This window comes from Physeter macrocephalus, unplaced genomic scaffold (assembly GCF_002837175.3).
Source record: "Physeter macrocephalus isolate SW-GA unplaced genomic scaffold, ASM283717v5 random_562, whole genome shotgun sequence".
In the NCBI taxonomy this organism is placed as follows: domain Eukaryota; kingdom Metazoa; phylum Chordata; class Mammalia; order Artiodactyla; family Physeteridae; genus Physeter; species Physeter macrocephalus.
In genome coordinates this window covers 24,240-50,000 of record NW_021145948.1, presented here as the reverse complement: position 1 = coordinate 50,000, position 25,761 = coordinate 24,240, and the positions used below count along the sequence as shown (strand labels likewise).

The following is a 25,761-nucleotide window of genomic DNA, read 5'->3' as shown; positions in this document are numbered from 1 at the left end:
CCTTCCGTGGGGAATGGGACCAGAATCCTTACCCAGCCTTCAAGGCCCTAAGGGCCTGCCCTCCGGCTATATCCTCCCCTTCTCAGCTCTCTCCTCTCGGAGCCTTTGCACTGACTCTGTTCTCTGGAATACCGCCTGCCCCTCAACACATACACACACAGACCTTTACCTATCACTCCTCCTTTTCTTTAGATTGCAATTCAAACATCACTTTCTCAGAGAAACCTTCCTCAGTTTCCAGTCTGGTTCAGATCCCCCAGTCATTCACCTCCATGGAACCATATTGTTTTTTTCATAGCACTTATCATAGTTTGCAATTAAATATTTACTTTTGTGATTAAAAGAAACTCTCCCCCATTAGATAATAAGCTCCACAAGGGACCCAGTCCCTTATCTGTTCTCCATGTGTCCTCAGCACGTGGACACTCAGGAAATATTTGATGGGTAAATGAAAGAATGGAGAAGAAGGAAGGGATTTAGAGAGGAATGACCTACTTCCAGCAAGCCTACTACTTGCTCTCCACGAGCCTTGAACAGGTCATCGTGCCTCAGTTTCCTCATTTGTCAAATGGGGTGAAATTACTCAAACCTGCTTATTTTGCTGGGTTGTATACGAATCCCCTGAGGCATCAGTTGAAAAGCAGGAGACATTCCACAGATGTGAGGGGTGAGCAGAGTTCAGAAAGAGATGTGGAGGAAGTCAGAAAGCACCGGGTGGCCACACACAGCTTAAGAGACGTACCGGGTAGGGAGTGATATGGGGAGGGGTCGCATCTTTGCATAGAGGGTTCAAAATTGAGTGTTGTTCTGCGAGCGTGTCCGCTTGGGTACTTCTCCTCTGTGTATGCTCGGGGGTCTGTGTGTGCTGCTTGATCCTTTCCTCACCTCCCCATTACTGTGAAAAATGTGGATTTGTCTACTAGATCGAGATGAGGAGGAGAGAATGTTAGAGGATGGAGGATGGAGGAGGGAGGAAGAGCAGTTGGGGTGTGTGTGTGTGTGTGTGTGTGTGTGTGTGTGTGTGTGTGTGTGTGTGTGTCTTCGTTGCCCACAAGAGGGCTGTGTGTCTGTGTGTAGTGCTGTGTAGGTGTGCAGTGTAGGTCTTTGTGTTCGTGTGGGGGAAGAAGTGTCCAGCCACACCAGATTTGCTGTCCTCTGAAGCTGCTCCGTGTGTGTACACCCTACTCTCTGGTGAAGCACCGGGAGCTTCTCAGCCTTAGTTTCTTCCCTCTGGAAGTCCAATCTACTTCCTCTTCCAGAAAGGCTGCAGGAGGGGAAAGATGCCCTCTAGTGGCTGTGGGGGACGCATGCTGCAGCTTTCCCAGCCCAAGCCTCAACCTAGGCTGGCCCATCTCCAACCCGAGTCTGGAACTCACCTCTGAAACGCATCCTGGGGACACGCAAAGCCCTCCAAGAGCTGAGGTCCCATAGGCAGGAAGAAAATGCACACGGGACAGGAAACAGAAGAAGAACCCACGAATTCATACAGGAGAAGCCTGAGGACAACAGCTGAAGGTGGGAGGTCTCTCCTCATCTCTGCAGTGATTTATCTCTGGTTCCTGTTTCTCCACGTGGCCCCTGGGTCCTGCTCTTTCATTCTCACAGTCCCTGTCCTTAAGGAGCTACTGATCGGGCTTCCCTGGTGGCGCAGTGGTTGAGAGTCCGCCTGCCGATGCAGGGGACACGGGTTCGTGCCCCGGTCTGGGAGGATCCCACGTGCCGCGGAGCGGCTGGGCCCGTGGGCCATGGCCGCTGAGCCTGTGCGTCCGGAGCCTGTGCTCTGTAACGGGAGAGGCCACAACAGTGAGAGGCCCGCGTACCACAAAAAAAAAAAAAAAAAAATAAGAGCTACTGATCACTACTCATGCTTGAAGGGACTTGAGCAGAACTGGACCCTTCAATCTGTTCCCTGAATGGGCACTAACTATGCCCTGTGGAGTCAGGGAAGTCTTCTCGGAGGAGGTAACCTGTGAGTAGGGTCTTGAAAAATGAGTAGAAATTCTCCAGGTGGAGTCCAGGGAAGGCATGGAACTGTGGATGAGCCTCGTGTGTCTGTGGAATGGGAGAAGGACATGGTGGCTGGATGCTGGACCCTGGACTAGGTGGGGTGGAGGGGTGGAGAGGTGAGGCTGGAGGGTGACTTGCCAAGGCCGTGTAGGTCCGGGGTGGCGGGGGTTGAATTTTACCAAGAGGCACTGGGGAGTGAGAGAAGGTCTTTATGCGGAAGGGTGGTCGGAATTACATAGCATGGACTAAAGGTGGGGAGAAACTGCAGGGAGGCAGGGAGTTAGGGAGACCAGCTGAGAGGCGGTTGTTTAGGTAAAAGAGTGGGAGACCAGTCTGAGGGCAATGGCATAAGGATGGAGAGGGACCAGATCTCAAAGGCTGCTTTCTTCCGGGGCCTCTGTGTCCCTGGCAACAAAGCTGAGGCCAGAGGTCCCACATCAGTGAGTTCTGCTAGAGCCTGGCACCCTGCCTGCCATCCCCAACACACTCCAGGCTCTCTGCATGCAAACGGAGGAGGGAAGACATGTGGGAGCAGGGAGGGGGGAGGGAAAGGGGGGCAGGAGCCTGGGGCTGTGGGATGGTTAAGGAATGGAAAGGCCCAAGTAGACTTGTCTGACCCCCACTGGTCCTCCTCTGGCTCTGTGGAGGAAGGGTTAATAGTTTCCCCTCCCTCCCTCCCCTCCTCTCCTCCCCTCAGGTCACCTTCTAGGCCCTGGAGACTTGGCTGGTGGCTCAAGTTCCTCAACCAGTGGCCCTGAGTAATCAGAGCACACAGAGGGGCCAGGGGCCTGGGGGCAGGGACCGATCAACTGGGAGCAAGAGGGGCCTCAGAGACTGAGGAGCTGGGGGTATCTGCGAAGCTGGGGGTTTGGGGGTACCCCAGGTCTTTCCCAACACTCTCCACCTGACCCAGGACCCTGTCCCGGTTCTGAGCTCAGTTTCTTCCACCCACCAGAAGAGAATTCCTCCACCTGCTCTCCTGGACTGTTAGAGGTTGGGCAGCTGGGAGGGGGAGCGGTGATCAGCCAGGAAGCTTTTCAGCTGCAAGAGACAGGGTCCCTCCCCCCAGTGCCAGGAACTGGCCATAAGTGAGTCTGTGGTCAGTGAGAGACCTCTGCTAATGGAACCTGGGCTGCCCCCCAAGCCACAGAAGGGAATGCAGCTCAGCGTGGTGGTGGTGGGGTGCTGATTGAAGTAGAGTGGGGGGGTCAGGGGAGGGAGGGGAGGATTAATGGCGTCAGCGATGGCTGGAGGGAAACCGGAGGTCAAGGGAGAGAGTAGGGGCTCGGGGCACCCAGGGGTTCAGGAAGTAACTGAAAGTAAATTGTGGTCAGCCCAGTGATCAGAAGGGAACTGAGGATCAGAGGAATAATTAGAGGGAACTGCAGTGTAAGGGTGTACGGGGAGAACTGGGGGGCTCCATAAAATAATCGGGGAGATTCCAAGTCAGGGGGAATTAGAGAAGAATTAGAGGTTAATTAGAGGTGCCGAGAGAGTGTGGGGCTCAGATAACTCAGAAGAATGACTGGACCAGGTGGGAATGAGGGCAGAGGACTCAGAATTGGGGTGGGAAGGTGAGGGCAGGTGGACTGGAGGGTGAGAGGGAGCCTGAGGGTGTGTGTCTTGGGGGATGGGCAGAGACCCTTGCCGGCCCAGGTCGTGGCAGTGAGAGCAGAGGACTCTGCTAGTTCCCATCTCCCCTGGAGCCCCCGGGCTTTTCCAGCGTTTCCACTCTGTCCTCGACCCCGTCTGTCCTGCTGGAGTTGGTGACGGGCTCCTCTCCATCAGCCTCCCTTTCCCACAGCCATCAATTATTCATCGGCTCAGACAGCCGCCTCCCTGACAGGGCAGGCTGGTCCTCCTCTCCTCTCTAAGCCCCTCCCCACCTCAGCCACACTGCCACAGAGGCCCTGGCAAGGGAGGACGGCCAGCCAGGCAGCAGAGACCTGGCAAGAGGACTGCTGGACCCTGCCTAGGATCACGTCTCCTCCCCCGTCCTTCTGCCCACCTGCTCGTGCCAGGAAGCCCCTGGAGAAGATGCCCATCCAGATCTTCTGCTCTGTGTCATTCTCCTCTGGAGAGGAGGCCCCAGGGCCCTTGGGAGATGTTTGGGGTCCCCACCAGCGGCGACAGCGGGACAACTCAGAATCAGAAGAGGAGGGAGAAGAGAAGGAAAAGGAGGCAGAGAGGAAGGGGGCCAGAGAGGGGGACTTACCGACGGACTTGGTGGCCTTTGCCAGCAGCTGCACCCTTCATGGAGCCAGCCACATCTTTGTGGAAGGGGGTCCAGGGCCACGGCAGGCCCTGTGGGCAGCGGCCTTTATCCTGGCACTGGGTGCCTTCTTGTGCCAGGTCGGGGATCGAGTTGCCTATTACCTCAGCTACCCACATGTGACTCTGCTAGATGAAGTGGCCACGACGGAGCTGGCCTTCCCGGCGGTCACCCTCTGCAACACCAATGCCGTGCGGCTGTCCCAGCTCAGCTATCCCGACTTGCTCTACCTGGCCCCCATGCTGGGGCTGGATGAAAGCGATGACCCCGGGGTGCCCCTCGCCCCACCGGGGCCCGAGGCCTTCTCTGGGGAGCCCTTTAACTTGCACCGCTTCTACAATCGCTCCTGCCACCGGCTGGAGGACATGCTGCTCTATTGCTCCTACTGCGGGGGGCCCTGTGGCCCTCACAACTTCTCAGTGGTGAGTGGGTGCCCAACAGTGTCTGCCATGGCTCACCCCTGACTGTCACCTCCTGGGGCTGGTAACCATCCTGCCTCCCCCACACCTCACCTGGACCACCCACCCTCTGTGAGAGAGGCCTGGCCAGAGCTTGCCTGGGAGCCCCAGGGTCTGCAGCTGGGCTCTATTTCCAGGGCTGTGCCAGTACTGCCCTCCCTGTTAAACTCTTGAAACACATAGTTGGTAATTAGTTGCTACCCTGAGGCCCCTGGTGTCTCCCTGAATATCCTCCAGCATGTCCAGCCCTTTCCCAGACCTCTCTGCGATCCAGCAGGGTCAGCACCTTAATCTATCACTGAGGTCAACCTTTGATCTGGTGGTGGGTGCCTATGCTTGGCCTTAACAATGTCGACTATCACCCCTGGACTGGAGCTGGGGCAGGTGCCCCCTGGTCTCTGGAGGTGCAAGAGAAGGGTGTGGAAGGGAGGCAGAGGGCTGTGGATATCCCCCCTCCACCCCAGCATGCCTGTCAGCAGCATCCTCACGTGGTCTTCCTGTGCTCTTCGCTCCTCCTACAGTGTGTATATGTGTGTGTGTGTGTGTGTGTGTGTGTGTGTGTGTGTGTGTGTGTGTGTGGTGAGGGAGAATAACAGGACTCCTCTAAATCCTCCCCACTCCCCCTCCAGCTCTAAGTGGCCAGGGACCCTCTTCCCAGGGGAACCCCCCCTAGGAGACTCTAGGGCCTTCCCCTGCTGAGGGACCAAGCGGCACCCCATCCTTTCCCCAGTTCAGCTTCCAGTTCCGTCTGTCCCAACAGGTCCCCTTCTGTCCCCTACAAGTGCCAGATGCCAGGCCTTCCCTTCCCATACACCCGTCTCTCAGTCCCCCACCTTTTCCCTAGTGCAGGGGAAGGTGGGTGTCATCATATCAGTGCATCTTGGACTGACTACAGACAGACAGGAACCTGGAGGTTTTGGACACTGGGCCTCGGACAGGCCAGGAGGTAGAGGAACATGGACCAAGGAAGGGGTCAACCTGGCTTTCTCGGGATCTAAGGCTAGAGCAGGCACTTCTCAGGCAGCACCACCAGGTGGCAGCAGAGCCCACAGGTCAGCAGCACAGCCCTCTGAGCCAGCTCAAGGTTGCAGCTCCCAGCTGGCCTCAGCCACCAGGAGTCCCTCACATCCCCAGGCGGGGGTGGTAGGCAGGGGTGCGTGTCCAGCCTGGACCCTGTGGCTGAAAGCCACAAAGCCTGGTAGTGGAGCTGGGGGATTAGGAGTTCTCTCTCTACCTCCTCTCTGGACTTCACCCACAAAATGGGGGATAGCACTGGTTTTCTTTTCCAGGGGGGGAAGGAGGAGGTTGTTCTAGGAAGGGAGAAGGGGGCAAAGACTCTGTTGACTAGTAACCCCTACTGCCTCCCTGTTCCAGCCTAGCCTGACACTCTGTCTCTCTCTTTCTCTGGGCTGTGTCTTGCTTGGTGGACTCTGTCACCATCTCTCAGGAGTAAAAGCACACTCACCCCATTTGTGGGAACCTGGAGGCATTCTGGGAAGCTGTGAGGAAAGGGCCATAAAGAATAGGTTCACTTTTCTCTCCATGGCTGTGTACTCAGGGCTGCAATTAGGGCTGCTCTGTGGCATGGAGTCGGGGGACTGCCCCCAGAGCTAAGATGCCTTCTGCAGCCCTCACAGTACTGCACGAGCATTGACGAACATGCCAGGTCCTGGATGTTCAGGTTCTGGTGATAAGGGAACAGTGATGGACATAAGGGGCTAATGGCAGAGGAAACTATAAAGCATAGCTTGGTCTTGGGGAGAGCAGGATTTCAGATGCCCGGGGTGAAATCCAGGAGAAGAGAAGATAAGTCTCAGAAGGCCCTGCGCCTGAGGAGAGGGTCCCAAGGAGGGACCAAGCAGTGAGGGGCTCCAGATGATGGAGATGTGTATGTTAGGGTCCCAGTGGGAAAAAGGTTAACACTTGGATAGTTTAGTGGGGTAGACTAACAGAGGGACTGTTTATAGAGTTGTGGGCAGAGTTAAGGAAACCAATGCGGGGGTCTGAGGCACCTAGAAATAGTGGGAAATTGTCATATTTGAGCTAAAGGAACACCAAGAGGCAGCAGGGCTATGCAGGGAGCCCTCTTGGCAGAATTTGTGGTCACGAAGGGTCTAAGCCACCTTGAGAACACTTGCAGATAAATACCCTGGTCTCTCCCTCCTTCTGTCCTCTGATCCCTTACTGATACCTCCCATTGGTCAAACCCAACCCGAAGCCCATCCAGGTGGCAAAGGAGCTCAGGCAGTGCACCCCACAGGGATCAGCCTTCCAGGGAACACAGCAGGGAAAAGAAGGACAGAATGGGTGAGAAGGAGGACAAATGGAGAGCGGGCTGCTCAGGAGGGGTTATTCCTGAAGGGTTGAAACTCCACCAGTTGGAGGGTCTGGAGATAGTCCCTGGTGGGCAGAGGGTACTGGCAGGACTCTCAGGCTCTCCGCTCTGCTCCCACCAGGTCTTCACACGGTATGGAAAGTGCTACACGTTCAACTCTGGCCGAGATGGACGTCCCAGGCTGAAGACCATGAAGGGTGGGACGGGCAATGGGCTGGAGATCATGCTGGACATTCAGCAGGACGAGTACCTGCCCGTGTGGGGGGAGACCGGTATGTTGCCTCTCTCGGGGGGCCCCCCTCCCTGTGGCTCCGGGCCTCAGCCTCCGTTGGAGGGCTCCTGGGCTCTACTGTGGGCCTGAGGCAGGGCGTGGGCTCTCCTTGCTTCCTCCCAGCATCTCACCATCTCCACCTCCACTCTACCTGACTGCCACACTCACATTCCCCTGGCTCCCCCTTCCTGGCTCAGTTACTCTCCAAGGTAACCAGCCATCCCTTTCCATCCGTGGCCACCACTCACTCTATAAATAACTCCATCTCTTTTTGGGCTGCCTGCCGTCTGTCTGGTCTCAGGGGCCATGGGACAGAGAGACGTGGGGGAGAAGGGAGAAAAGGAGGGGGAGAGATGGAGAGCCTCTGAGACAGTGAGAAATAATTTGAGACACCGAGATGCGTAACTGAAGCCAGGTAAGAAAAGAAGTATGTAGGATTCAGGGGTCATCAGGGTAGCATGGGGCTGGTGAACCCAGAAGGAGGCTGGGGATGGGCCAGGGGCCCTTGGACTAACTATCCTCCCCCCATCTCAGTGTATGTCGTGGTTATCTCAGGAGAGGTAGGATGCGCCCAGCTCTGAAGGAGGTTAGGGAGTAAGAAGCCCTCCCAACACACACCCCTCTCATTCCCCTAGATGAGACGTCCTTCGAAGCGGGCATCAAAGTGCAGATCCACAGTCAGGATGAACCTCCCTTCATCGACCAGCTGGGCTTTGGTGTAGCCCCAGGGTTCCAGACCTTTGTGGCCTGTCAAGAGCAGCGGGTGAGAGGGCCGGTCCCAGGGTGGGTGGTTGGAGGCTCATGATGGAGGTGGAGCGGTGGGCAACCAATAATGGGAGGGACGGGGAAGCTAGGGCCTGGGTAGCCATCTGACTAGTCAGAAGCATGAATGATCTAATGAATGGGATGCTCCGTAAACTCGGAGACCCTCAGAGGCTGCACAGGGAGAGGGGGCAGGACTCCTGAGTTCTGCATCGTGTCAGACAAGTCCATCAAGGTGACTCGGGGAGAAGTCCCCACACCCCCCAGCTCCCCGGCTCTCCCAGCAGCTCATCTACCTGCCCCCGCCCTGGGGCACCTGCAAAGCTGTTACCATGGACTTGGATTTCTTCGACTCCTACAGCATTACCGCCTGCCGCATCGACTGTGAGACCCGCTACCTGGTGGAGAACTGTAACTGCCGCATGGTGCACATGCCAGGTCAGGCCCCAAAGTTCCAAACACGGTCCTGGGCCCCTCAGCCTGCACTGCCCCTCACCAGCTCCCCATCCATGTTAACCTCCTGCCAACATGCAAGCAAGACCAGCTGGCTTCTCTCCACCCGAGTTCCAGCCCCAGTCCATACCCATATGGCTCTTGCCTCTCTGACCTCAATTCCTGGCTGGACCCATGGGGATGGGTCAGAAGGGTCCAGGGGGTATGGACTTTGGGGTAGGTCACTTCCAGGAAAGACTGGGGGCTGACTATTCCTACCCTCCCCGCCCCTCCCAGCTTCCAGCTTTTAGGCCTTTGGTTCCACCAGCGTCACAAGACCCCTTTAATCTCCATCCTGTACCACTGTCTTTTCTCCTCTCCAGGGGATGCCCCATACTGCACTCCAGAGCAGTACAAGGAGTGTGCAGATCCTGCCCTGGGTGAGCGCCCCTGTCCCAGGGAAGTCTGCGGGAGGGAAGGAGGAGCTGCCAGCCATATGCATAGGGGTTTCAGAGCAAGCTCCCAGAAGCTTCAAATCACTCCTGGATCAGGCTTCACCTGAACTCTCCTGTGTCTGACTTTAGCTAGGCCGGGAATAGCATCTCTAGAGGCCCCTGTGGAAAATGAACAGGGGTCATCTGGGAGGGGTGGCCTTCACCTGCTCTCATCAGCACCTCAGCTGGTTGACCCTGGAGGGCCCTGAGAGAATGAGATATAGGATTAAGAAATATCCATGGAGAGGCTGGGTAAGGATCAGCACAGGTGGGCACAGGGCCAAAGTGAAGGACAAGTCAGAAAAAGAAAAGGGGGCTCAGGCCTCCTTTGGGCAGGGCCAGGATGTGCGTGTCGGGAAGGTGCTGGCAGAAGGGCATCACTCAACTGGCACCTCTCACCTGGCTGGCACAGACTTCCTGGTGGAGAAGGACCAGGAGTACTGTGTGTGTGAAATGCCCTGCAACTTGACTCGCTATGGCAAGGAGCTGTCCATGGTCAAGATCCCCAGCAAAGCATCAGCCAAGTACCTGGCCAAGAAGTTCAACAAGTCTGAGCAGTACATAGGGTAAGGGCTCTGACTGTGAAGGGTAATGGGCGGGCTCTGATGGGGGTTGGCAGACAGGAGGACACTGAGATAACATGGGGAAGGCAACCAGAGTCTGAGGTGGGCATGTAGGGAAGATCAAGCCAGAACAAGCAGGGGAAGCACCCCTTTCTCTTTCCTCCTCTCTTCATCCTCATTGCTGTAACTGGGATCACCTCACAATTGCTGGTGCGTGGAGCGTCTTTTCAATTACACCATCACATTTAATCCTCACTCTAAAAGGCAGGTATCCACATCAGCATTTTGTTTTATAGATATTGGAGACTGAGATTCAGAAAGGATAACTTGCGGAGGTCACCCAGCTAGTAAGGGACAGAAGATGTGACTTGATCCGAGGTCTCCTCTCCCAACCCCTTTGCAGGGAGAACATCCTGGTGCTGGACATTTTCTTTGAAGTCCTCAACTATGAGACCATTGAGCAGAAGAAGGCCTATGAGATTGCAGGACTCCTGGGTGAGCTGCTGATGGCACCTGTCCCCTTCCCATGCCATGGGCATGGTGTGACACGCTACCACCCGAAGCAGGCTGCTCACCTCCGTCCCACAAGGCCTCCTCCCCTGCCAGCCCCAGGGGCCTTCCCCTGTCCCAATGAGCTCTGCCGCTCCCACTGTGTCCTGACCCCACTGACCTCCCTGTGGGCACCCCTGCAGGTGACATTGGAGGCCAGATGGGTCTGTTCATCGGGGCCAGCATCCTCACTGTGCTGGAGCTCTTCGACTACGCCTACGAGGTAAGTGTGGGCGGGGCGCCTGCACGGGGCCACGGGAGGGGCGTAGTTCAAGCCCGCCCACCCGCCCACCTCCCCTCTTCCCTCCTAGGTGATAAAACACAAGCTGTGCAGACGAGGCAAGTGCCAGAAGGAGGCCAAACGGAGCAGCGCGGACAAGGGCGTGGCCCTCAGCCTGGATGACGTCAAAAGACACGTGAGGGAGCGAGAGAGGGGCGCCCTCCTGCCCCATCCCTTCCCCGACCACCCCAGGACCACCCTCCTTGCCACCTTTTCTCCTTTGCCTCCCCCATGCCCCAGCGGCATGTGTGGCCCTTACGATAACCAGTGCCTGTCCTGTGCCGTTCCCCCAGAACCCGTGTGAGAGTCTCCGGGGCCATCCTGCCGGGATGACGTATGCTGCCAACATCCTACCTCACCATCCGGCCCGAGGCACTTTTGAGGACTTTACCTGCTGAGCCCCGCAGGCCGCTGTACCAAAGGCCCAGATGGGGAGGGCTAGGAGAGCAAGGGGGCCCCCAGCTGCCCCACCCTGGGGACTCACTCCCCCATCTAAGGCAGCCCCCCACTCATGGGCGGTCCTTTCCTCTTGTCTTCTGTGGTGAGGAAGGAGTCTTGACCGTAGAGTCCTCTCCCTGCCTCTATCCCATTCTTTTTTTTTTTCTTTTTTTTTTTTTAACAAAACTAATCTAAAACAGAAACTAAAAAGAGGGAATGGGGCGAGTGACCTCAGGCTGCCCCTCTCTGCTCCATGCTGCCTCCCACAGCTCCCAGCCTGAATTCTGTCTGTCTGGCTGGCTGTCATCTGAGTGTCCACCTACATTTTGCTGCCACCAGTCACCAAAGCCCCCTCCCAGTGGGGGGTGGAGGGGATCCTCGGGGTCTGGAATTTGGCCCCAAACCAGAGAATGTACCTTGAAGGGGAGGGCTAGTAGGGGGGGCTTCCCCAGCCTTAAGAGACCCTCTCAGCCCAGTGACCGCCCCCAACCCCAAGTCTCCAGGCAGGAACCCGAGTCGTGTCTGTTCCCTCCCCACCACCTCACACGGTGTGAAGTCTCTAGGGAGGTAGGGGTGGGGAATCCCCTGAAGAAGTGGCACTGGGGACAAGATGTGGCCCTGGTGCTGTAGGCCACATCCTGATACCTACAAGTTCACCCCCACCCCAGAGCTGCTGGAGAGAAATCCCAAGAGGTGGCCCTCCTCTGCCATCCCATAAAAGATCCAGCTGGTTGGCTTCCAGCTCAGGGAGAGGGGCACTGGTGCCTAACCTCACTGGTCCCTCTCCCAGGGGCCCCTGCAGAGGGCCACATCCATAAATTTTCTTATGGAACTCTCCCAAGTCCTCTCCCAAAACGTCATTTGCTTCTCTCAACAACTTCATCTGCATTTTCTATTTCTATATGATACAGACTCTATATTGCTATATCTCTGTATATACTTTCCCGACTCTGTCTCTACTTCATCCCCTCTTGTCTCTAAGAACCACCCTCCCACACCAAGTTCCCCTTCTGTGTTTCCACCCCCTCCTTGGTCTCTGAATGCCTTCACCTGTATAAAGAGTTGGACTCTCCCCTGGTGTCTGTACTGTGTACACACATCCCTCTAAGAAGCACAAGGAGATGACACGCGCATTGTAACCTTCGCACTGTCTCGGTGGCGACATAAAGGAAGCTGTGAATTACAAGCTCTGCCTCTTTCTGGCCTCACCCTCTCTCCCCAACCTGGGTACCCTTTGCCCTCCCTGCAGCCTTAACATTCCCACCTCTGCTTCACCCACCCCAATGTCCTTTGCCTAGCTGACTGTGGCCTCCCCATGGAAGGGGGTTGCTACATGGATAGCCCCTATCCATGGGATTGAGATCTGCAGAGACAGAGGGAGCTGTGGGTTGATGACTTCTGCAGCTGAAGCAGCGGGGTGCTGACAGGCAGAGGCTGAGGTCTTCAGTCAGTGGCCTTTGCCTCCTTCTGGATGCCCAGGCCTCTTTGCTCACCTAATACCCAAGCCCACCACTTATATTTTCTGGTAAGGTACAGTTTGGTAGTGGGAAGAAAGAGACAGGCGTAGAGGGGAAGTTGAAAGCTCTGCCGTTCTGTCCCTCCCTTCCTACCTTAAAGAGAAACCAGCGAGGTAGAGTACCTGCCATGCCCCCTCCACCAGGCATTCCTCCCAGGCCAGAGCCCTGCCCCTTCACAGGCCTTCTCTGCCCAGCTGTCTCAGTCTCCAACCCCAGAACGAGACCTGTGGCAGGTCACCTGTGCATTGGCCTGCAGTTGGAGAGTGAGGTTTTAGGATCTTTGGGAACTCTTGGCTCCTAGGAGTTCCTTAGAGATCAGACTTCTCCAGAGGGAAGCAGGACCAAGGCCAAAGGTTGTGCTCCGGATGGAGAACAGCAGGCAGGGCTATGGGTGACGCATGCCTCTGGTCTAATAAACTGGGTTTTAACTATCTCCTCTTCAGTGTCATTATTCTCTTATTTGAATAGTATTTAGGCCTTCCCACTAAGTGCTTAGAGCTGAGCTTGGCTTGGGGCCAAACAATCAGGGCAGGAGTAAGGAGGCGGGAGCAGGGATACTCTGGTCTTCCTGGGATGGGAAAGGCTGACCATCACACCAGGAATGGTTTGAACCACTGCGCAGGGAAAGAGGAAGAGGTCAAAGGCAACAAAGATCCCAAAGAGAAGCCCTAACACAAAGGATTCTTTGGAGAGGGGTCAGGGTCAAACTTCAAAATAAATTTAAAATCTAGAAGCAGGTTAGGTTAAAGGTCACGGGGAAAGTTGGGTTTAAGTTCGAACGTGAGGTAGTTATTGAGGCACTTTATCTACGGAATGAGCCCCGGACTATCAACCAGAAGATCTGGAATCTATGTTTCGACTTCTACTGCTAACTTGTCGGTTGACTTTGCCAAGTTATTTACTCTGAGTTCACCTCTCCTGTTTGTAAAATGGAGTAAACAGTGCGTACTCCTCTTCAGCGCGCTGGGCTTAGAGCAGGAAGAGAAGGAAAGGAAAAACAGCGCTTTGTAAAGTTAAACGCATTGCGCCAAGATGAAGCATTTACTCCATCACCCTGAGCTGTGGTCCCCCTTTCCAGTTCTTTGTCTTCCTCCGTCGGCCTGGGGGCGCCCGCTCGCAGGGCCTCTCTATCCCAGAGCTCCTCTCTATGGTTTTCCCTCCTGGACCGTGAAGGCTGGAGGGAGTGGTCACACGCCTTTTCCGCTTGTTCCCCCCCCCTCCTCTAGCCCACAGTCTCGCTGCCCCGAGCCTCCCGTGCCGGCGGGCCGGCCGGGCGGACGGGCGGGCGCGCGGGGGGCGCGGGGGGCGCGCGGGGGGTGGGGGGAGTTCCGGTTCCGGTTCTTTGTGCAGCTGCAGCAGCGGCTCCGGGAAAGATGGCGGCCCGGGCGGGTTTCCAGTCTGTGGCTCCGAGCGGCGGCGCCGGAGCCTCAGGAGGGGCGGGCGCGGCGGCTGCCCTGGGTCCGGGCGGGACTCCGGGGCCTCCGGTGCGAATGGGCCCGGCGCCGGGTCAAGGGCTGTACCGCTCCCCGATGCCCGGAGCGGCCTATCCGGTGAGTGCGGCAGGAGGAGGGGCGCGCCGGCCGGGGGCGGGGCCGTGCGGGGGCCTGGGAGTGACAGGGGTGGGGGGAGGAGTAGGAGGGACTCGCCTGGGAGGGATTCGGGCCGTGAGTCGGGGTGCAGGGAGGCAGTGCGGGGAAGGGAGGGGAGGCAGTTAGCATCCTCATCTGCTCCTAGGGGCATTGTTTTCTTGAGGAGTCAGGGTGTACAACCAGGGTGGACGAAGAAGTGGGGCGAAGCATGGGCCTGTAAGAGCTTGTGTGCAAAAGGGCCTAGGCAGCTCCAGTGCCCAGAGGAATACAGAAGGTGTAGCTGGCAAATTGAGGTCAGCTTCTGAGGAGACAGTAGCTGGCAGTACTCTCTGAGCAAATGTGGAATTAGAGAAGATGTCCAATGCGCCAGATACAAATTAGACTGGGGAGAATTTGAGTGTAATCTAGCTGTCTTAGCTTTGGGGCTATATTTTCCTGTGGGGTCATGACTGGAGCAGAGGAAGCTCCAGTTATCTAGATTTCACAGAGATAGAGGGCTCTCCTCCCACCCCACCATTGTGCTCCACCCCACCCCCTCCGCCTTGTTTCATTCAAAGAACTCAGGCCTCCCCCACTTTCCCTTTCTTGGTGGGGTTTGCAGGGGAAGCGATGACATCTCTGGGTCCTCTCCCCTGTGTAGAGACCAGGTATGCTACCAGGCAGCCGAATGACACCTCAGGGACCTTCCATGGGACCCCCTGGCTATGGGGGGAACCCTTCAGTCCGACCTGGCCTGGCCCAGTCAGGGATGGACCAGTCCCGCAAGAGACCTGCGCCTCAGCAGATCCAGCAGGTCCAGCAGCAGGCGGTCCAAAATCGGAACCACAAGTAAGATGACCCCAGGGTGGAGGGAGGGAGGGAGGGGGGGAGGGAGGAGGCCTGTGAGGATGCAGGTGGTGGGAGTCCCTCAACCAAGAAGTGGTGGTGCCGTGTCAGCAGACGGTGCTCATTCTTGAAAATGCTTTGCGTTTTTTGGGGATGGGGGTGTCTGACTTGAGACAGGCTTTGCAGTTCCTTCACTTCACTAAACGGAGGTGTGGACAGCCTGTCTTCATGTTCTGGCTAGTTCCATCCCGTCCTGATAAGAGTGTTTATTCCAAACAGTGCAAAGAAAAAGAAGATGGCTGACAAAATTCTACCTCAAAGGGTGAGTCCAGGCTATATAGGTCTTCTTGAGGGTGTGGTGAGCTTGAGAATAGAGATGGTCAGCTCTAGATCCCAATGATATCTTTCTGCTCCTAAGATTCGTGAACTGGTACCAGAATCCCAGGCCTATATGGACCTCTTGGCTTTTGAAAGGAAACTGGACCAGACTATCATGAGGAAACGGCTAGATATCCAGGAGGCCTTGAAACGTCCCATCAAGGTAACGCAGGAGAGTGCTAGGCAGAGAGCCAAAGGAGAGGACACGGGAACCTTCAGCAGGCTTGGGATGAGGAATCAAAGGCATAGCACAGCTCTCCTTGGCATTTAAATTACATCTCTCCCTTCCGCCTACAAACTGAGAATTACATTAGAAGCATAAGAACAGAACAGCGAAGGGGGAGGGGCTTTTGATATTTCTTGCACCAGAAATATACCCTGTTGGTGTTTTTGCTACAACTGCTCTGCCACCTTGGGAACCTGGCACCTTGCATGACTGTCCATCTGACATCCTGGTGAATGCACTTGCACTCAGGCCAGTGGCCTGTATTCCTCTTCTAGGTGGATTCTCCATCCACCCACCCCAGGGACTGGGTAGACAGTAAGCCAGTCTGTTAGGAGTCATTTTCAGGTTTGGGGAGACCCTTGTCTTCAACATCAAACCACTGAAGCCCCACTATCAATCCTGTTTCTGCCTTCCTCAGCAAAAACGGAAGCTGCGAATTTTCATTTCTAACACTTTCAATCCGGCTAAGTCAGATGCCGAGGATGGGGAAGGGACGGTGGCTTCCTGGGAGCTTCGGGTAGAAGGACGGCTCCTGGAGGATGTGAGTTCAAGGTCCACTGTGGTCGGCATTTAGGGTGGGAGCTGCTGGGAACAAGCAGTATTGTCTGGTTGGCAGGAAGCCTGACTGGTGCTTACAGCTCCTGTTGGGAACAGCAGGGAGAGGGTCACTGTGTTCCCTGTACTAAAAGACAATGGTTCTTTGTTTCTGGCTCCCACAGCTTGGCCCCCTCTGTGGTGTCATATCGAGAACCTTATTGTCATGGGATTTGATTTGTTGTTTACCTCCTTCCTGATGCTGCTAGCCATTGGACTTGGCAGTATCTGCAGATTTTTCAGTTAGGTTTTTTTTTTTTTTAAACCAAGTGAGTTTGCACTTAGCATTTGGGCCATGCTTTCCTCTCTTGAGTCCTTGAGGTCCTCGATCTCCACTGTGGCATCTCCATCTTCCCAGCTTCCATTGGAGACATTTCACAGTTTACATGGGATAGATTTCTCTGACAGGCTCTTTGTTGCTTCATGGGAACATCAGCTGACAGGTGATAGCCCCCAAACTTCCCACCCCAGAAGCTCCTTGGAGAAGCTCACCTGCCATTCCCTTATACTTTCTAGCTGTCTATTTTTAGCTGTTCACAGGCGAGCCAGTATGAATGCATTTTTCAGGAGAACCAGGGCTCGGTGTCAGAGCCTTCTTTTTCTCTATATAGGTCTGGTCCATCTACCGGTGGTGTCATGTCATCCAAATAAAGCTGTTTTTGTTCTGGCTTTTTATTACCTGTGATTCATTTCCCCTCTAGAGTCAGACTTTTCTCTGTTTAGACTCGCTTTATTATGTGCAGAGGTTTGGCTTAACTTGCCCCATTTCCCTTGGGGAAATGAGGTGGGTAAGTCAATCACCCTATATGTGTTATAGGCTGCTTCCTCAGGGTTCTGTTGCTACTGTGACTTGTTCAGTATCCACAGACACCTAGGTACCTTGCCATCTCCTAAGAGGTTCTCAGAAGACATTTTTGAGTTTTTTTCCCATTGCTTTTGTGGGTTCCTTTTTTATGGGACTTTGTTTTGGGGAATTTCTTCTGGCCTTTTCTAACATGACCTCTCCTCTCTCTCGTCTAGTCAGCCTTGTCCAAATATGATGCCACCAAACAAAAGAGGAAGTTCTCTTCTTTTTTTAAGTCCTTGGTGATCGAACTGGACAAAGACCTGTATGGGCCAGATAACCATCTGGTGGAAGTGAGTAGTTCTGTCCTCTAGGCTTTGCTTTGACTTTATGACTGGAGGATGATGGACTTGGGAGCCAATCATTAACGTCTAGGGAAAGGGGAAGGTATGAATAAAGGGTTACCCCAGGTGTACAATTCCTCCGACGCAGTTTGCACGTTGGCCTCCAGGTGGCACTAGCTGTTCAGTTCTGGTACTGTTTGGACCCAAGAGCTTTTGCAGTCTGACTTGTCCCACCTTTTAAATTTTACTATCTTGGTTGCTGCCCCCACTTTCAAGGGAAATTCTGATGGAGGCCTCTTATACATGCCAAGCCATCTCTGCATCTTGCTTATTAAAAATGGTGAGATGTAGTTATCCACACACCATTCAACTTTTTTCCTGGTAACAAGTGCTGTGATTAAGGGGGTTAACTAATAGGGTTCTAGTCCTTGCCAAGGCTACTTTTACAGATCTGGGACTTGCTTTTGGTCCCTGCTCTGTTTAGATTCACATTCCAAATCATCAAAAATTCTTTATTGTAATGCCTCATTACATAGTGTTCTGAAGACTATGTTAGCAACAGTGTTCTTTGGGATATAGTCAAAACCTGAATGAGACAGTCCAGCGCTCCAAGTGAACTTAACCTGCTCCTTTCTTTGTCAGTGTAGCTGTAGCCCCTTAACCTCAACCACTAAGAGACATGGGAAGGTCTTTACCATCTAATAAGGGAAGTAAGTCATAGAATCAATAGAAATTTGTAAATATATTTAACTTTATATTAGTAGAGCATAGTGGCTAAGAATGTGGACTGTAGAATCTGACACACCAGAGCTCAGATAGCAGCTCCACCACTTATTGGCTGTTGACCTTAGGCAGCTTACTTCACTCTTCTAAGCATCAGTTTTCTCATCTGTAGAATAGGTTTAATCATGCCTATCTCGTATGGATGTTGTGGGGATTAAATGTGATAATCCAAGTAAATGTCTTAGAATACTCTTGCACATAGTAAGTACCCAATAGATGATAGCTACGTTATTTTACTGTACACATGTATATTATCCATTTTTGTGGATAAAATTATTACTGAAAGTTCAGGCTAATTTAAATGTGACCCTGAGCGGTCATAATTAAAAGGTCAATCTACTTATAGACAGGAATCCCAAAGTCATATGCAGTTTTTTAAAATGTCTCATGCTGTTGCTCTTCTCCAATAGCTTCAGTAATCAAAGTTGAATATTCAGTCATTACAGAAGCTCTTCCCTCCCACCCCAGCTCTTCCTCTGGGAGAGCACCCCCTGACATCTTCCTCTCTGTAGTGGCACAGGACCGCCACTACCCAGGAGACAGATGGCTTCCAGGTGAAGCGGCCAGGAGACGTGAATGTACGGTGTACTGTCCTGCTGATGCTGGATTACCAGGTATTCTGTGCTGATGTGAGGGGGTCCAGCTTTCACAGCCACATCCCATCAGCAGTCTGACATTTAAATTTTATTTATTTATTTATTTATTTTGGCTGTGTTGGGTCTTCATTTCTGTGCGAGGGCTTTCTCTAGTTGTGGCAAGCGGGGGCCACTCTTCATCGCGGTGCGTGGGCCTCTCAACTGTCGCGGCCTCTCTTGTCGCGGAGCACAGGCTCCAGACGGGCAGGCTCAGAAGTTGTGGCTCACAGGCCCAGCCGCTCCGCGGCATGTGGGATCCTCCCAGACCAGGGCTCGAACCCGCGTCCCCTGCACTGGCAGGCAGATTCTCAACCATTGCGCCACCAGGGAAGCCCAGCAATCTGACATTTAAAGGTTTAAGTCTAGTTGTGGGTAATTTGCCGCCAGACTGTTACCTCCCTAAATATAGGGATAGGGTCTTAGTCATTTCTGAGTTCCTGTTAGTGTTTTTCTGCCCCAGGGAAAGCACCGCATTAATGCCTGTTGAATGGCTTGAATGTATGGCGATGCCAAGCACCTCATGATGCACACAGACTCAGCTCATTAGCTTCATCTTTATACTCTTTGGTTCTCTATAGCCTCCTCAGTTTAAATTAGACCCTCGTCTGGCTCGGCTGCTGGGCATCCACACCCAGACCCGTCCAGTGATCATTCAAGCACTGTGGCAATATATTAAGACGCATAAGCTCCAGGACCCACATGAGCGGGAGTTTGTCATCTGTGACAAGTACCTCCAGCAGGTAAGAAAAGGACCCATTCTTTTGCTCAAGTCCACTGGAGCACTAATTGTGCTCTTAGCTGCTTCTCCTCTTTTCCACAGATCTTTGAGTCTCAACGTATGAAGTTTTCAGAGATCCCGCAACGGCTCCACGCCTTGCTTATGCCACCAGAGCCCATCATCATTAATCATGTCATCAGGTAGGCATGTGTGTGCAAGGCAGTGGTGTGCTGGAGCTGGCTTGCACCAGCTGCACAAGTCAGTTCTCAAAATTTCCAGGGATTTTTCAAGCAGGTTGTTAAACACAGTCGTTATTTAAGGTTAAATTATACAAACTTGCAATTAAATACATTATATTAAAAATAAGGGTAATATATACTCAAAAGTTCATCATCTCTGAATTATTATATTAGTTTACTGGTGTTTGTGTTTTTGAGGTTACTTCTGTCTATTGTGTCTGTATGGTGGAAATACTACCTAATGATGTGTTACTGCACATCCCTTCCCAGCTCCTTGATCAGTGATACAATGTTGACATCTTGAAATCAATCATGTCCAGAATATTTAAAACACAAAAATCAGCAAATGCTACAAGTCAGGGCTTTTTGTTCTTCTTCTTCTTCTTCTCTTTTGGAGAATCAGTTGTTAGACATTTACCAGCTCATCACTGATGAGCTACTATCTTTTCTCTGGGTGGTAGGACATTCCAAACTGAGACTCCCAACTCCATTACCTCCATCTGCTTTTCTGTTCAGAAGATGGATGAGCAAGGCATCTCTAGGCAGATATGGAGTGAAGGAAGGCAATCTCTCCTCAAAGCAGCATGTCTTCTGGCTGGATGTAGTCTTTGCCTTCTTTTCCTTATTCCATATTAATTAGCCTTCCTTTCATTAGACCCTGAACCATCATCACTCAGCCAGTAGTAACTCCTACAACCTATACACTGGGTCAGTAGAAGCTAGTTTGTCCTGTATTCATGGACTTAAAGTTAGTCCACTTTTTATTTTGCGTGGTATGTGTTTTATTTGAATTAATTTTCAGGGTCAATTTTAGTTTAATACGGGGAAAGATACAGAAGATACTGTAGCGATGGTCTCCTTGTGGGGAGGGAGAAACTTACTTTTCATTGGATATCTTTTGTAACATTTGAATTTTTACCATTGAGTTTTTTTTTTTTTTAATTAACTCTGTTGAGGTTTATATGCAATATATTGCACCCACTTAAAGTAAAATTTGATGATTTTTGGCAAATGTATACATCCTGTAGTTATCCCCACAAGGAACGTACAGAACATTTCCATCACACCGAAGAGGTCTCTTGTGCCTGCCCTTTTGCAGTCAGCTCCTTGCCCTTCAGTCTTAGACCATCTTTTTGACCCTGTGTAATTAGGTCTTAGGGGACATGCCCTTTACCAGGCCCCTTTGGTTTCCTCCCCAGTGTTGACCCGAATGATCAGAAAAAGACAGCTTGTTATGACATTGATGTGGAAGTGGATGATACCTTGAAGACCCAGATGAATTCTTTTCTGCTGTCTACTGCCAGCCAGCAGGAGATTGCTACTCTAGACAACAAGGTAGGGACCATGCCCTGGATAGTTGGGTGCCACCAGCCCTCTATCACAGCTTCTTGGCTTTTGATTCTTGATATTCATTCAAAATGTACTGCCACCCAGTAAATGCTAGGCACTCTGTTTGGTGCTGGTTGGAGCCAGACACACATGAGTTCTGATTCTTGGCTATACCTCTTAATAGTTTTGAGCCTCAGTTTCTGATCTGCGAAATAGAGACCATAATACATATTTTTATAAGGTTGTTATGAAGATTAAATGAGACAGTGTATGTAAAGACATGACATCGTATCTGGCACATAAAAACAAATGGCAACTGCTGCTCCTGTTGTTATTATCGATACCATTATCAGACATAGTCCATGCAGGTAAAGCCAGAAAGGCTCTGGGAACACAAAGGAGAACAGGGAGGCCTTCCTGGAAGAGCTGATGCCCCAACTAAATCTTGAAAGACGACATGGGAGTCAACGAAAGGGGAGAAAGGAGGATGGTGCTTAGGGGCTTGGGGGGCAGAGGCCATTCCAGAAAGAGGGAGCAGGGTATATGAAGGCCCAAAGATGAGCAGAGAGCCTGGCATGTTCAAGAAGTACAAGCTGCTTACTGTGTTAGATAAAGCTCGGGGTGCTGGGGAAAAGAAACTGGATAGGGAAGCAGGATCCTAGTCATGAAGCAGCTTTGCAGGGAAAACTGGCTTATACTTTGTCCTGAAAACTGGAGGGCCTGGTGCTGTTTGCATTTAGAATGATCACTGGCAGGATGGTGGGTAGTGAATTGTAATGGGGGCAGACGTGGAGGAAGGAAGCCCAGTTAAGTGGCTGGTGCAGTGATGCATGTGAGATGTGTCGAGGGCCTAAACTTACGGTCCTGACAGTGGGATGGAAATGAGTAGGTAGATTTGGAAGGTGTTAAGGTGAAATTGCAGGGATTTGGACACTGGATGGAGACGGTGGGGTGAGGTGTGAGGGAGAAGAGGCATTATGATGACCCTCAGGTTTTCAGCTGGGGTGTACAGTTGTAGTTATTCAGATTGGGAACAGGAGAAGAAGCAGGTATTAGGGAAAGGTAGTGAATTTCGTTTCGGAGAGTTTAAGGTGCCTTGAGATGTCAAGCAGGTGGATTGGTTGGAGTTTGGAAAATGGATTCTGGCCTGCAGACTGGGGACTCATCACCTTGTCAGTGGTACTGGAAGACATACAAGTAGATGAAATCACCAGGAAGAGTAGAGAGAAGGAGAAGAGGACAAAGACCAAAACCCACGGACCACAGCTTTTGAGACAGCTCTCTGTACCACTTCTTTTCTACCTGAGAGTGTTTCAGGACCCATTTGTGCTGTGGATTAAATATTTACCATATAGTGTCATCCACAGTGGACATTGTGGAGACTAAAAGGAAAACGTCCCTCACGTGGGGTGTATAGAGATACGGTGCACATCACCTGCCAGGCGGATGCCGAGCGCCGGAGCAGGTAGGGCAGCAGTGCCATTTCTGGGCCACACTCTGTTCTTAGGTTGGGAGCTGCACAAGAAGTCACACACTGCCTGCCATTTAACTTTGCATTTCCCCAGTGTGAAAATGTTATGAGCTTCCTTCTTCCTTTCAGATCCATGAGACAATAGAAACTATCAATCAGCTGAAGACCCAGCGAGAGTTCATGCTGAGCTTTGCCAGAGACCCTCAGGGTTTCATCAATGACTGGCTTCAGTCCCAGTGCCGGGACCTCAAGGTAAAGAACCTGGGACAGGTGCAGAGACTTAGATCCATGAGGCATACATTTGCTCCGTTTCCGTAGCATGAGATAGAGAGCCGGAGGGCGGGGAGTGAGGGACCAGACTTTCTTTAGTGTGTTCCAGGGCCCATTTTACGATTAAGTAGGGAAATGGAGGTGGAACCATCAAGTGTTTATCTAGTACTTACTATGTGCTGTCACTGTGCACCGTATTGTAGGCGATACAGAGTGGAAAACTTGATCTCTTTCAAAGTAGCACACATTCTGTTCGGAGAAACCATGTTACTGTGATTTAAAAAGTAGTAAATCATGTAAGACGTTATTGGAACTCACCAGTACCAAAAAGGTAATACAAAGGAGAAGAGAGATTGATGAGGCTAGAATAGCTGGGGAAGGCTTCATGGAGAATTCGGGATTTGAGTTATATCCCAGAGAGGGGAGCACCATAAGCTCAGGCAGGAAGGTAGGAAAGAGCACAGAATGTGTGAGATGTGTCCTCAGTTCTCACCTATCCTGTGGTGATTGACTGCAGTTAGCCCGAGAAGAGGAGCAAGGGACGGGGTGCCTGAAAGGATCCCTGAACAAGGCAATGACTTGTTGACAGCAGAGGCGACTTTGGGTGTTGTTTTAGTGGTTTGCTAGGGCCACCGTAGTAAAGTACCACAAACTGAGTGGCTTAAACAAGGGAAACTGTACTGTCTCATGGTTCTGGAGGCTAGAGTCTGAAATCAAGGTATCAGCAGGGTTTGGTTCCTTCTGAGGGCTGGGAGGGAGAGTCTGTTCCAGGCCTCTCTCCTAGCTTGTGGTAGCCTCAGGCATTCCTTTGTTTGCAGATGGTGTTCTCCATGTGTCTTCATATCATCTTTCCTCTGTGCATGTCTGTCTCCGTGTCTAAGTTTCCCCTTTTATAAGGACACCAATCATATTGGATTAGGCCCACCCTAATGACCTTATCTTAGCTTGATCATCTGCAGAGACCCTATTCCCAGATAAGGTCACATTCACAGGTACTGGGAGGGTTAGGATTTCAACATCTTTTAGGGGATACAATTCAATCCATAACAGATGACAAGGAAGGAAACAAGTCTCTTCTGTGTCTTCCCCCTCCCATCTCCCTCAGACCATGACTGATGTGGTGGGTAACCCAGAGGAAGAGCGTCGAGCTGAGTTCTACTTCCAGCCTTGGGCACAGGAGGCCGTGTGCCGATACTTCTACTCCAAGGTAGGCACCTGGGGTGCACAGGAGAAACTGACAAAAGGCAAGGGGTCTGCACCCTTGATGGGGGTCAGTGGTGTTAGGCACCAACTTCTGGTTTGTCTCATCTTCCACTCCCTCCACTATTTTCTCCTTAGGTGCAGCAGAGACGACAAGAATTAGAGCAAGCCCTGGGAATCCGAAATACATAGGGCTTCTCCCACAGCCCTGATTTGGCTGCACCGATTTCTTTATTTGGGCCCTGTGCTGCCTGCCTCATAGCACCTGCCTTGGTCTTGCTTGGGGCCTTCCAGGGGATGCTGTTCGTTCTAGGACAACACCAGAATGAAGAGGGTCTCACATGATACCTGTTAACCCTTTTCTCCCACCCCATCCCTTCCTACCCCCCAGTTTCCCTTTGCCCCACAAAGTTCCCATGTGCCTGTACCCTCCCCTGGTCTGCATAGGACCTCTAGATAGTATTAGAGAGAGAACCCGTAGAGGTAATCAGTGCATTGAATGGATTGGGCCTAAGGCCAAGTGGTCTTCAAGGGGACCAGCTACACTGATCCTGCCCTTCAGAGACCCAGGAGTTGGGAGCTTCAGCCCCTTCTCCGAGACTCAGGCCTGGGGGCACTCTATAAGCTAGTTGATCTTGGCTTTCCTGATAACGGAATCCAGTTTCCTTCCTTCCCTCCACAGGTTTGGAGCAAACTGTCCCTTCACTTGTTGCCCTCTAGCACTAAAGGAATCCTGGTTCTTGGGCTCCACTGAGCCCCAGGTCAGTCCGCAGCCCTCTGGATTGGCCTGCTGTCTCGTGCTTCTCTTACTCCCTTGTACGGGGTCCACATCAGTGTTGGAGCTTGTTCTCTTAGTATTGCTCCCTCTCACCACACTCCCTGCAGCTGCTTTTTAGGATTCCCTCGTACCTGTCCTAACCCAGGGCATTTGAGTGGGGGAATCTTGCCTTTCCCTGTCAGAGCCCCAGGGCCCCTCACCTAGGGTACTGTCATTGCCAGCAGAGGCTGTTCCTTCCTGCTGTTGCTTGGAGGTGTGACTCATTCATTCATTCCACCCTGCCTCCCCCATCCTTTCATGGAGAAACAGGCCTAAAATCAAACGGGTAAAAGCCCTGGGCCATCCCTGACTTCCTGTCCCTTGTCTGCCCAGTTGACACCCACTGGTGACTTCTAGGGCACTGAGGAGTGAAAGCACCTAGGGCTGGAGAATAGCTCTGAGTTGGGTTTGTGACTCTTCCCTCTCCCTGCCTCACAGGATTGTGACTCCCCAGCCCCTGCCCTCAAAAGCTTCAGACCCCTCAGGTAGCAGCAGGACCTTGTGATCTTGGCCCCTTGCAACTGAGATGGTTTTGCATCTTTCCAGGAGAGCCTCAAATTCTTCTTCCAGGTTGTATCGCCCCTGAGTTAGCATATCCCAGGCTCGCAGACTCAACACAGCAGGGTGGGAGACAGCTGGGCACAGAGGGGGAATTCCGTTCAGCATGGGCTCTAAACCCACAGAACTGACAAAGCCCCTGCTTCCCCACCCCCTCCTCAGGCTTCTGCGAGCACATCCCCCAGCCCTGTATCCCTGACTGTTCCACACTGAGGACAGCAGAACTTTTCTCCCCGTCTTCCCCTTCCTGTCATTATCCCACTCCTCCCTTGAAAGGTTCTCCCCAGAGTGACACTGGACAGACAACCTCTGTCCCTGGGGCTGGAACCATGAGAAGGAAGCTCAGCACTCCTACACAGTGTCCCTGAAGATAACTGTTTTTATTAACTGAATTATTATGTTTTTTTCATGGACCAAAATTTTTTTTGTACTGTCCCCTTATCGATGTCACCCAGTTTTAATAAAAGAATCTTCTGAAGGATGGGTCCCCCTACCTACTGATGGAGAGCTCTTCCCTGAGCTTTCTTCTTCGATACCATTAGCCATGCTCATGGTGTTTGTTCCTTTTATTTGACAGATATTTATTGAGCACCTGCTGTGTGCCAGCTGTGGTTCTAGGCACT

The 25,761-nt window shown here is 52.5% G+C and overlaps 2 protein-coding genes across 2 annotated transcripts; both read left to right on the top strand.

Annotated features, from left to right (window-relative positions):
• Nucleotides 1-4,044: 4,044 nt before the first annotated feature.
• Nucleotides 4,045-11,276, top strand: LOC102973458 (acid-sensing ion channel 1). Its single transcript, XM_007107470.2, has 10 exons — nucleotides 4,045-4,701; nucleotides 7,194-7,344; nucleotides 7,979-8,106; nucleotides 8,393-8,543; nucleotides 8,921-8,977; nucleotides 9,444-9,597; nucleotides 9,998-10,089; nucleotides 10,287-10,366; nucleotides 10,455-10,559; nucleotides 10,717-11,276. Exons 1-10 carry the CDS (start codon nucleotides 4,045-4,047, stop codon nucleotides 10,819-10,821), a joined length of 1,680 nt encoding a protein of 559 aa, XP_007107532.1. The 3' UTR covers nucleotides 10,822-11,276.
• A 2,432-nt stretch (nucleotides 11,277-13,708) lies between these two features.
• SMARCD1 (SWI/SNF related BAF chromatin remodeling complex subunit D1) lies at nucleotides 13,709-25,681 on the top strand. Its single transcript, XM_024122897.2, has 13 exons — nucleotides 13,709-13,928; nucleotides 14,608-14,795; nucleotides 15,072-15,114; nucleotides 15,211-15,333; nucleotides 15,815-15,937; nucleotides 17,011-17,127; nucleotides 18,414-18,515; nucleotides 19,115-19,276; nucleotides 19,357-19,454; nucleotides 20,693-20,828; nucleotides 22,423-22,545; nucleotides 23,669-23,770; nucleotides 23,902-25,681. Exons 1-13 carry the CDS (start codon nucleotides 13,752-13,754, stop codon nucleotides 23,953-23,955), a joined length of 1,548 nt encoding a protein of 515 aa, XP_023978665.1. The 5' UTR covers nucleotides 13,709-13,751; the 3' UTR covers nucleotides 23,956-25,681.
• Nucleotides 25,682-25,761: the final 80 nt, after the last annotated feature.

Coding starts and splice junctions, on each gene's coding strand:
- LOC102973458 (XM_007107470.2), top strand. CDS start 4,045: ATGCCCATCCAGATCTTCTGCTCTGTGTCATTCTCCTCTGGAGAGGAG. Junction 4,702..7,193: donor GCCCTCACAACTTCTCAGTG/GTGAGTGGGTGC, acceptor TGCTCCCACCAG/GTCTTCACACGGTATGGAAA. Junction 8,544..8,920: donor CCGCATGGTGCACATGCCAG/GTCAGGCCCCAA, acceptor TCTCCTCTCCAG/GGGATGCCCCATACTGCACT.
- SMARCD1 (XM_024122897.2), top strand. CDS start 13,752: ATGGCGGCCCGGGCGGGTTTCCAGTCTGTGGCTCCGAGCGGCGGCGCC. Junction 13,929..14,607: donor TGCCCGGAGCGGCCTATCCG/GTGAGTGCGGCA, acceptor TCCCCTGTGTAG/AGACCAGGTATGCTACCAGG. Junction 20,829..22,422: donor TTGCTACTCTAGACAACAAG/GTAGGGACCATG, acceptor TCTTCCTTTCAG/ATCCATGAGACAATAGAAAC.